The 11,284-nt window shown below is 44.8% G+C and overlaps 1 protein-coding gene across 1 annotated transcript in view; it reads right to left on the reverse strand.

The window, feature by feature from the left end:
* The window catches only part of SLC39A8 (solute carrier family 39 member 8), a 73,474-nt gene extending 67,913 nt beyond the window's left edge, over positions 1 to 5,561 (reverse strand). Inside the window, exon 1 of the mRNA XM_077882141.1 lies at positions 5,328 to 5,561. Coding sequence (XP_077738267.1) covers positions 5,328 to 5,546 — 219 coding nt within the window. The 5' untranslated portion in view covers positions 5,547 to 5,561. The remainder of the gene's footprint in view (positions 1 to 5,327) is intronic.
* Positions 5,562 to 11,284: the final 5,723 nt, after the last annotated feature.

Consider the following 11,284-nt stretch of genomic DNA (forward strand, 5'->3'; position numbering starts at 1 on the left):
TGTTGGCTACACACTGCTCGCCCAACCATCCAGCGAAATAAAAAGCCAAGAGTTCCCTCACTGCCTCTTCCTTTGGCATCATTAGGCTGGAAACTAATGAAGTAAAAGATTTAACAATAGTTAAATGACACTACAGGCAAAAGATGGAAGTAGAAGGTATTTGTTTGGGGGATACTTTTTTGCCTGTCCTTCTAGTACAAGAGGCAGAGCCTTTATGCTACCTCCTGACTGTCTCCAGGCTCAAGCAATCATCATTACATCTGGCAACCACTGCAGTCTCCTCTTTCATTCCGTCTAGACCCAACCCAATATTCCACACTCTCATGCAGATGAGTTTTCTGAAAACACAAGGCTGATCGTTTGCTGTTCTTTAATTAGACATATCATGCTATTGTGCATTATTATAGTTATGTGTGTGTATGTCATCCCTCACTCAATAAACTGTAATGCCATGGGAGAACCCAAACTATATTACTCGTATTAAACAATCTTCACACATCCATTCAAAAAATACAGAAAATCGGGACCTGAGCATCTGCCTTTAGCTCAGGTCAGGATCCTGGGGTCCTGGGATCAAGTCCCGTATTGGGCTCCCCATGGGGAGCCTCTTCTCCCTCCGCCTATGTCTCTGCCTCTCTCTCTCTGTGTCTCATGAATAAATAAATAAATAAATAAATAAATAAATAAATAAATAAATAAATAAATAAAATCTTAAAAAAAAAAAAAGAAATACATAAAATATGTGTTAAGTACCAGGCACTATACTAGCCCCCAGAGATGAGTCAGGTCATTCTCTTCAATTTGTTTAAAATCAGATGTGTAGATATCAGTGTAGGGGAAGGGGGCATATAAACAGAATATTGTGATGCATGAAATTATTTACATATCATACTATTATAATTGCTATATATATTACGATTGCATAGGCACCAGTTAACTTAGGATCACATAGAAGGGGCTCCTACTAAACACTTGAGCAGATCAAGAAAGGCTTCTCTGAAGAAATAACGTCTAAACTGATATAGCTGAAGCATCAACAGATATACAGAGAGAACCAGGAACTGTGGGCAGTCCATGAAGACTGGAGTAGTGGCAAAGGATAAGGCTTGAGAAATACACAGCAACCAGATCATAAAAGGGCTTGAACTACATTAAAGTGTTTGAAGTTTACCTTGAAGGAATTGAATTCCTTTAGTAAGAGGAGTGATACGATCAGAATCTACATCTACTTTAAAAATGACCATTTTCATTAGATAGTAGTCATTCAAACTATCTGTTGAACATATGAATAGTTAAGTGTAAACAGCATAATAAAAAAAAAAATACTTCCAGAATTTGAAAAAGAGAGTAATCAGTGAGTTGGTGCTGGCTTCGATGCCCCAGAAAGGTTTGTGGAGGAGTTTGGTGGTCTCATAAAAATGTACAATTTTGATAGGGTAATTCAAGGAAAAGGAGGACTTTCTAGTTGGACATAGGAAGGATACAGGGAAGATAATGAGCTAGGAAGTAGATGTGCAAAAGTTTCAGGTGAATTCACCAAAGAGCAAATAATTTAGTTTAGTGAGCGCTAGGTGTAGAGAGAGATAGGTTGGCATCTCAGGGTCAACCTTGAATGTCAGTCGCAGGATTTAAACTTCACCAACAAAAAGACAGCCGGCTCCTGGCTGAGTTTTGAAAGGAGAGAAGCATATTCCAAGTGTTGTGTTAGGAAGATTGAACATGAATTGGAAGAGGATTAAAAACAAGGCTCAGGTAACAGGGTGCAGGAATGTAGAAGGAAAAATAAAAGCAGGATATGTCCTGCAGGATAAATATCAAAAAGAAGAAAGAAGAAGAAGAAGGAGAAGGAGAAAGAGAAGAAGAAAGAAGAAAGAAGAAAGAAGAAGAAGAAGAAGAAGAAGAAGAAGAAGGGAAGGAGAAGGAGTTGAGAGAGAGAAGTAAAATCATAGGGTTGGGTGATGGGTGAAACAAAGGTCACCTTCCAGGCCAACCTCCTGCATCCACACCCATGTCTCCAGCACCCCAACTAACCCTCACTAGCCAACTGATTGATCTGAAGAGACACATTTCCTGCAGCTTGGAGTTATCATTTGGAGGATAAGAGTGTTCCCTTTTATCAAGCTGTTTAACCAGTGTCTACACCTAAGAACTAGAAGCTAAGGTTTTTTTGAAAAGAAAATGAAGAGAAAAGAACATTTGGAGGAGAGAGGAACATCCAAACAAATAAAGGGTAACACTGAGGCCGTTCTTAAATCCCCTAAATCAATCACGAGGGGTATTCATTCAGCCAGGGTGCCCCTGTTTATGGTGGGAGTCCCCTAAGATGGATCAAACTTACATCCAATTCTAGGGGCCCAAGACTCAGTTAGCTCAAAGAGGTCCCTCCTCTCATTGTCTGGGATTGCCTGTTCTACCTGCTTTTTGGATGTCAGTAACCACAAGAAGCAGAAGGATAAACTCAATTGTTTTGTTGTCTCTGTTTTGAACTTGGGTCACTTTGGTCTCCCAAAGCAACAACTTAATTTAATAGTACTTGGGGATACTAAAAAAAAAAAAAAAAATATATATATATATATATATATATATATATATATATATATATATATATATTAGAAGCCCTTCCAAAATTGTCTAACAAACCTCCAGGGTACGGTAGTCTATTACTTGAGAAAAGCTGACCTAAGAAACATTACAGCCCTCATCCAAAGGAACAATGCCGTTTGTAAATAGATCTCTTAGAAAATCTGATAAATCCCTGGCGTATCAAAATAAATTCTATTTTCTCAGCCTTTTTCAAAGTCAGAAAGTCAGGCTTCTCACAATAGGCCCATGCATTATTTATTCTACTTTACTGCAGGTGGGGAAACTGAAGTTGTATTCTTCAAAATAGAGATATGAAGGGGAACCTGGGTGGCTCGGTTGGTTAAACATCCAACTCTGGGTTTCAGCTCAGGTCCTGATCTCAGAGTGAGATCAAGCCCCAGGGTGGGCCCCACATTCAGTTTGGGATCTGCCTGGGATTCTCTCTCTCCTCCTGTCCCTCCCACTTCATGTGTGCTATGTGCACTCTGGCTCTCTCTCTCTATCAAATAAATATATTTTTAAAAAGAGAGAGAGATTAATGGCTCTAAATTTTGCTCCAGATTGGATGGTGTCTTGCTGGAGCAGATATGAAAGCCAGCAAATTAATGGATTCTCTGGAATGCCATTTCATTTGTCACCATTTAACTGATGACTATTGTTTTCTTTAGCACTTTTTAGTTGATGTTTGTTAGGCCTGATTACATGATAAACTTTCCTCAGCTTCCCTTTGTTTCCAAAGTAATTGTGGGTTTCTTCCTGTCTCTTTTTGATGCCCACAGATGCTATAATGATGGTACTTAAATATGCAAACACGAGATTAAGAAACAAGGTGTCAACATACATATAATTTATTTATTAAGGCATCCGACTTATTCATAAACTGAGAATCATATTGCTAATAAAGTTAACCGATTTTCCTAAATAATTTAGGCATATTTTCCAGTGTCTTTGCCAAAAGATGGTTCGGGGTCTTCTGTCGCTTTATAATTCATCTACACCTCCAGACATGACAAGATAAGGAGATAACTTAAGTCAAAACAATGTGTGGGCCACAGATATGCAGCTGCCAGCGAAATCCCCGCACTCCTTTCCAAGCAGATGACCGCCCCTCCTCCTACCTAGAATACTTTAGTCAGCTGTTTCCCCTAATTGAAAAGGAGAAAAAGCAACTAGACAGAAAACACTTAGGAAGGTGTTTGCTTCATTTTCTAAAATAGCTGTATACTATGAGGGCATTACAGTTTTCCAACACAGAAGTTCTCGGATACTAAGCAAAAGGAAATAGCATGCCAGAAATGAACCTATATACAGTTTACTAAAGAACATACATAAGCGGACCCCAAAACCCTTCCAGGTCAAAGGCAGGTCACCCTCTGAAACCCCTGTGGCGTCAGAAAGTTCTACTTCTTCCCAAGTATTATATGTTTTAATTGAGGTAAGGGGGTTCTAGTGAAAAGAATGCCAGCCTATCTATAATGTGACTAGCAAGGATTTTACCTGATTAAAGTTTCCCTAGCTGGCATCTAAGATTAGATAATGTTGGGAAATGCTAAATTCCTGAGTGGAGATAGAGTATACAGTATTTCCCACAACATCTCAGAATGCAAAAATTTCTGGTAACACAAATGAACATTGCTCAGAAGTGGCAAACACTATGCAAACTACTGAATACTGCTGTTCATCATCAGCTGTCACCAGAACAAGAACAGAAGGGAAAAAAAAAAAAAATCAAGACACCGGGTTAACCGGATTTTCAAAAGCGGGGAGGAGTTTTGGAGAGGATGCTAAATGTGCACTTTGCCCACCTCACAGCTTTAAGAAATACTCAGTCATAGGATATTTATTAGGGAGGTGACTAGGTATCTATAATGGGCATCTTTTTTTTTTTTTTTTTTTTTGTGAAATGTACTAACTGTATGATCTTAAAATTCCCCCAGGTAGCCCATGGCTGTCCTGAAATCCTAGGCATTACCAAATGTCTAGCTAAACCTGTGTATAGGTACTGAGCAATATATTTTTGTTGTTGTTGTTTTGAATGAAAATTAAAATCAAACACTTGACCTGACAAATGACTAAAGACTAAGAGTCTAAACCCAGTCTGGGCACCAACCGGGTATGTGATCTCGGTCCGGGCCTCCTTGGTTTCCCCATCTCTGTACAACAGCCCCTTCAGCTCTGCGCGCCTATGAAACCCGCCTAGGAAAGACACCTGCGCTGTATGTACCTCGTGGGCAGTTCTTCTCCATCAGGCAACTGTTGATGAGGGCGGCGTGTGAGCCACCATCTGTGCTGGGAAAATTCAAGCACACCGTCCCGATCTAAAAAGTATCTCCTAAGGTGCATCTTTTTTTTTTTTTGAAATGTACTAACTGTATGATCTTAACATTCCCCCAGGTAGCCCATGGCTGTCCTGAAATCCTAGGCATTACCAAATGTCTAGCTAAACCTGTGTTCTAGGCCTCACCTCCTTCGTAAAGTGTCCTCTAAAGTCTTATAACCGCACTGGTCTGACGTCCCAGCGCCCCGGGAGCAGCACCGCGAAGCCCGGCTCCCGCAGCAGCACCAGCCCTCAGTGAGCGCCTGCTACAAGGAGCGCGGCGTGCGGAAAAGCAAAGGCTCCCGCCTCACACTTGGGAAACGCCGCGATCCTCTTCTCCCCTCCGCTTTCCCCAAAGACGTGCGTCCCGGCCCCTGGAGGCCGGCGGACGCCGAGCGCCCCGAGGGCCGCGGGGGCCCCGCCGTACCTGGTTGAAGTGCAGCCGCGCGGGCTCGGCCACGCCGTGGGTGGGGGCGGCTCCCAGCTGCTCCAGCAGGTGCGCCAGCTGCGCCGCCGACAGGCTCCGGTTCGCGCCGAACACGCTCAGCACATCCTCGCTGAAGGCCAGCGCGGGGCCCGCGGCCGCGCCTCCGACGCCCGCGGCCGCCAGCAGCAGGAGCCCGGCCACCGCCCGGCCCGGGGCCATGCCGGCCGGCGCCGCCTCGCGGGGGCCTGGGGCGGGCTGGAGCGCTCCGGGACGCTCTGGGCGCGCCGCCGTCGGTGCCCAAGGGCGCGCGGCTCGGGCGTCGGCGCGGGTCCGGGTCAGCCGCGACGCGGGCGCCCCTGGGCCTCCGCCGCCTCCGGGACAGCAGCAGCCCGCGACCTGCGGCGCATCGAAGCGCAGGTGCCGCCGGGCGTGGGGAGCGATAGGCGGAGCGGGGCCCCGGGCCTCCTGGAGAGCCTAAGATAAAGAGGACAAAGGGGGACAGAGATAAGGGCCAGCGGGCCCCCCGCCGGCCAGCCCCGGGAGCTCCCTCGGACGCCCGCCGGGCAGGGGCCGCCTGCCCCGGAGCCGGGTTTGCAAACGTCCCGGGATTTGCATAGTGTGGGGCCGCACGCTCCTCCCGGATATAGAGTCCCGAACCGAGCAGTTACTTTGGGAAGAGCGAAAACCGTTCTCAGGGCAGAACCCCACCTCTTGCTCCTGTCTTGCTGCTAAATGGGCTGAGAGCACACTTGGAAGGGCTTAGACGCGCAGGCCCCAAAGAGCCGCGGGCAACAGCGCGTTCGAGTCCCGGACCCGGCGTCTAGGCGGGACCCTCCCTCTCCCGACGGCCGCGCCGGCTCGGCCAGGCTGCAGGCTGACCTCTCACCTCGCCTGCCTGTTTCTGTCTCTGCGTCTCTGTGTGTGTCCACGTGAGTCTCAGGCTCGCTCGCTCTCGTCTCCCTCTCTCTCTCCAACTCTGTCTCCCTCTCTCTCTCCAACTCTCTCCAACTCTCTCTCTCCCTCTGTCTCTCAACACTATCTCTGGCAAGTCAGCTCTGGAACTCCGAGGTCCGGCCCTCCGCCCTTTACAGATAAGAGGCGTGCCCTGTCCCCGCCTCTCTGGCACTCGGTGACACACACTCCCCCGGCCTGAGCTCCCGCGCGCGTCCAGGCCGGGGCGCAGGGCGGCGGGCGCTGCGCGTGGCTCCTCCGACCGGGCTCTCCGCCCTCCCCCCGGGGAGGGGGGGGGTTACCTGGATGCCACATCTGGGTCGGCGTCCCCAGCCTCCTTTCTGGTCTCGGTGGTCCCTTTGTTACCTTGACGAAACTAACTTCCTGGAATAGAGTCAGGAGCCCCATGCATTGTCTAAGAGATTAGCAGGATTTGCTTTTTTGTCTTACTTCGTAAACTCCGAGGAAAAAAGGAAACCAAATCTGCAGCGTGGTGCCGGCCTAACTGAGCCTGCACTGCCCAAGTCGGCCCTTCCTGACGCCGCACAGGATATCCGCAGATCAGAATGAATGTTTGTTTGTTCAAGTGAGGGATCAAGAGAGGCTGACTTAGGTGTGAGATCAACAAACTTGTGCAAAGTGAATGCGGTGTTTGGGGACAAAGGTTGTGTCTAGTGGATATAATTGTCCAGAAATAAAGTAAATCTCGATTCGCTGCTGCATGGAGAAGTACAAGAAGAATTCGGTGCTCTTGCCTTGCACACGGAGAGCGCACAGCCTCCCAGAGCAGCAGATTTTAAGTGCAGAAAAAGGCAAAGGGACAAAATCTCCTTTCCCATGAGGAACTTAGATGCAAATGTGAAAAACAGAAACAGAGAAAATTCCAGAATGGTGAGAATCCAGAATGATTAGGAAATTCTAATGATGAGATATAACTGAGAGGCTATCATATGGAAAGTGTTAACTATGCTCTAACTAGTAACAGGGCAGAGTCCCCAAGAGGAAGGTTTCTGTGGAAGATAAAGCACAAGTGCTTTGATAGGTAGTGATTTCTCCATGATTCAGAGTGTTTCAAACCCACAGGTAAGCGATAGGTTCTCCTACCTCTTGTCTTGGAGGGAGATCAGCAAAATGACCTTGGATGACGTGCCCCTTCCAATAATAAAATCTGTATATTTGTTAGTAATAATTTAGGGAATTACAATGGTACAAAAAGGCAAATGTTTCACCCGGGGGCCAGAAGTAAGTTCATGTTACAGTTAAGCTCTTAAATTACACAAAAGATGAGACTCTTCCAGATTTTTATTGGATTCTTAAATGTAATTTGTTGCCTATTTTTCCTTTTGGCCCCAGTGACTCAAAGTGATTCTGGGAAATTAATGAATGCTTTAGGTGGTTCATCCACATCCAGCAAATGGCTTGAACTGCAACATTGATAAGATGCTGGACTCTCCACAAATATAAATGGGTTTTAAATAATACAAATTTTGTGTTGTGTATTTTTTAAATAAAAATTTTGTAGTAGTCATTCATGTCTATATACATATGTTTTGCCTGCCCATCAACCCCAAAAGACAATAAACAGTAAAATAAATAATAATCAACTCGCTTGGCAACTTTTCCAACTACAGTTAACATAATTTAAGCATGCAATTAAGGGAGAGTGTTCAGAAAATTACAAGCTACTAACTACCAAATTGGTAAGGCTAATTTCTAGATCTTCCACTCTAATGAAATATGATCACCAAAGTACTACTCAGATAATGTTTTGGGGCTCAAAATATGGCATTCTATCAGCAATATCATTACTGGAGAAAGGACTTACAGTTTAAAATATAAGGCGTGATGTTAATGACTATAATATCTCTCAGAAATTTGCCTTAAAGGTTAAGTAATTTTAAATGGTAATATTTAAGAGAGCATACCGGGAATACCAGCCAGGATATAAAAAGATGCTTTCTCTTTCTGACAATGTCACCTGGGAAACTTGGTCTTGGGTTCAATTCCCTCACCTATCAAACAGGAAAACTGGGATAGAACATGCATCCATTCCAATTTTATTTCATTCCAATCTTATTTCTTTTTTTAAAGATTTTATTTATTTATTCATGAGAGACAGGGAAAGAGGCAGAGACACAGGCAGAGGGAGAACCAGGCTCCATGCAGGAAGCCCGATGTGGGACCCGATCCTAGGACTCCGGGATCATGCCCTGAGCCAAAGGCAGACGCTCAACCACAGAGCCACCCAGGCATTACTCCAGCCTTATTTCTAAATGTCTAATTTGGGAGTCACCTTTCAGAACAAAACATGAAACTCCTAGAAGAGAAATAAAAGTTCAATTCTCCAGGGGCACCTAGGTAGTTGAATCAGTTAAGCCACAGACTCTTGGTTTGGGCTCAGGTCATGATCTCAAGCTCATGACATCCAGCCCCATGTCCTCAGGGTCCCCGATCAGTGAGGAGCCTGCTTAAACCTCTCCCTCTGCCCCCTTCTCTGCCCGCCCCCCACATTCATGCCCTCTCTCTCACTCTCTCTTTCAAATAAATAGATCTTAAAAAAAAAATCAATTCTCCAATGGAAAGGACATTTAAAGTCAAGTCTTACTTTTTTTAATACCTTTAAATTTTTCTCAGTCTTCATTCTTGCATTACTATTGCAAAATAAGGAGCAAATTGGCATCTTTTAAACTTTCTCATGCATTCATTTCCCTGTGGAAATCTAACAAGCAAACCTTAGAGACAGCACATCCTTTCCTCTCTTCCCTTTCCTTTCTCTTCTGCTCCCTCCAGTCTCAAATCACAACATGGAGCATAATATGGTAAATAGTATCTGTATGGAGGGCAGTCACAGTGGCCCAAAGAGGGGTGCTAGAACCTGAACAAGAGAAGGGTATCCAAGTAGGAGGGAAATTTAGTGTGGGCATGTATAGTCCACACAGGGTGACAAAGGTGTCCAGATGGTAGGAGGAAGATAGAAAATCAGAAGATGTATCCCTAATGGGCACATATTTCTGGGAAGTGTGTGCATGCACCCCAGAATGTCAGCACCCAGGTATATGAGGGGAGCAGCCTTCCCAGCATTGTTTGTCAGAGCCCAGGCTGGAGGATGGGTGCATCCGCAGTGGCCTGGTGTGGGGTCTCAGAGTCAGAGCAAAGAGAGGAAGCCATCTGTAGGTGGAGGGAGAGAGAGGCAGCTGATTCCGGAGAGACAGAGCCTGAATGGGTGAGAAAGGCATCTGTGCTTGATGGTGGACCTGCATAAAATGTCAGATAGAGAAGGGTGGGTGAGGAGAGAGATCCAGCCAAACAATAGCATGAGGTACCAGACTCTGTGCAGTGAGCAGAGAACTGCTTGACATGGAAGGTGTGAGGGTGAGATTTATAAGAAATATGTATTTGATCTTCATCCCTGTATCTGGCACACAGCAATGAAAACACTTGGAATTTCCTAAGTTATGAGAGTGACCAAGGTATCTGAGGTGACTTTTGGCCCACACCTGAAGTTGGGGACTGCCTGCCAGGAGAATCAACGTGATTATAAGGCTACAACTTGCAGTACCACCCCCTGACCTCTGGAGAAGGGAGAGGGGCTGGGAGTTGACTCCATTGCAAATGGCCAAGGATTTCATCAACCCTACCTGTTGATGAAGCTCCCATGAAAATCCAAAAGGATTAAGTTTGGAGAGCTTCCAGGTTGGTGAACACATGGAGATTCATGAAGAGTGGTACCCCTGGAGAAGACATGGAAGCTCCAAGCCCTTTTCCCACACCTCTCCCTGTGCATCGCTTCCATCTGACCATTCCTGAGTCACATAAGGGATCTAGTAGATAAAGCGCTTCTCTGAGTTCTGTGAGTCATTGGAAACTCCAGTCTATAGTCGCTCTGTCAGAGCACAGACGCCAACCTGGACTTTGTAACTGCCAGGGATAGGGGGCAATCTTGTAGGACTGAGCCCTTAAACTATGGGTTCTGATGCTATCTTCAGATAGATAATGTCAGAACTGAGTTGAATTGTAGGACACTCCGCTGGTGTCTGAGGATTGTCAGATATGTGTGTAAAATCCCCTTGTATTGAATTTGGGGTACAGAATCATAGGGTGTCAGAATCCAAGTAGGGGGAAGAAAATGGCATCAGAAATAAATTAATTATACATGAAGGAATTCATCAAACAAGTGAATATATTGAGAATAACAGCCAGTTTTCTCACTGCCAAGGAGGGAATCTGCAAAGTTGGAGAGGGAGAAAACTTAGAATGACCCCATGCTTTGGGGTTGGAATTGTAGATGTCATTGCAAATTCATATTTTCACCATATAAACAAGTAAAAAACACAAATAGTTGTGAAACATATCCTAGCTCTGTCCACTGGCAGGTCCTGGAAACAGTGATCCCCACAGCAATCAATGAGGATACCTATGGCCCTCAGCTTGGCTTCTAAAAACTCTTCTCAGGGGGTGGCTATCTGTCGCAGTTGGAAGAGCATGGAACTCTTGATCTCGGAATTGTGAGTTTGAGACCCACGATGGGTACAGAGATTATTTAAGTAAAAATAAAACTTTTAAAAATAAAATAAAATCTATTCTTCACTAATAGGAACCGGGGTTCCCTAGGGCAAAGGTTGATTCTAGGACTAGGTAGTAAAAGTACAAGCTAACCCTGGAGTCTCTTGTTGTTCCTGAAAACAAGGAAGTGGTCAGAGAATGTAGAAAATACATATTAAATTATTCCAAGATAATGAAACGTTTAGATCAGCAACTTACACTCAAATGGTTCCATGAGGAAAGGTCTTTGCTTGCATCTTTTTTGTAAGTTTGTAATTGCTTCAAAATTTAAAAAATAAACATTGGATATTGAAGGTAAGAAGAAAGCTCCCACAACAAATTGCAAAGAAATCAAATCTTAAAGTTTTGCTAAAATCCCAACCTTATAATATTCAATGAAATTAATTTCTTCATTTCATACATATTTTTAACATCTGTATCACAGTCCATGCTCTCTGGGGATA

Source organism: Canis aureus, chromosome 33 (assembly GCF_053574225.1).
Source record: "Canis aureus isolate CA01 chromosome 33, VMU_Caureus_v.1.0, whole genome shotgun sequence".
In the NCBI taxonomy this organism is placed as follows: Eukaryota; Metazoa; Chordata; class Mammalia; order Carnivora; family Canidae; genus Canis; species Canis aureus.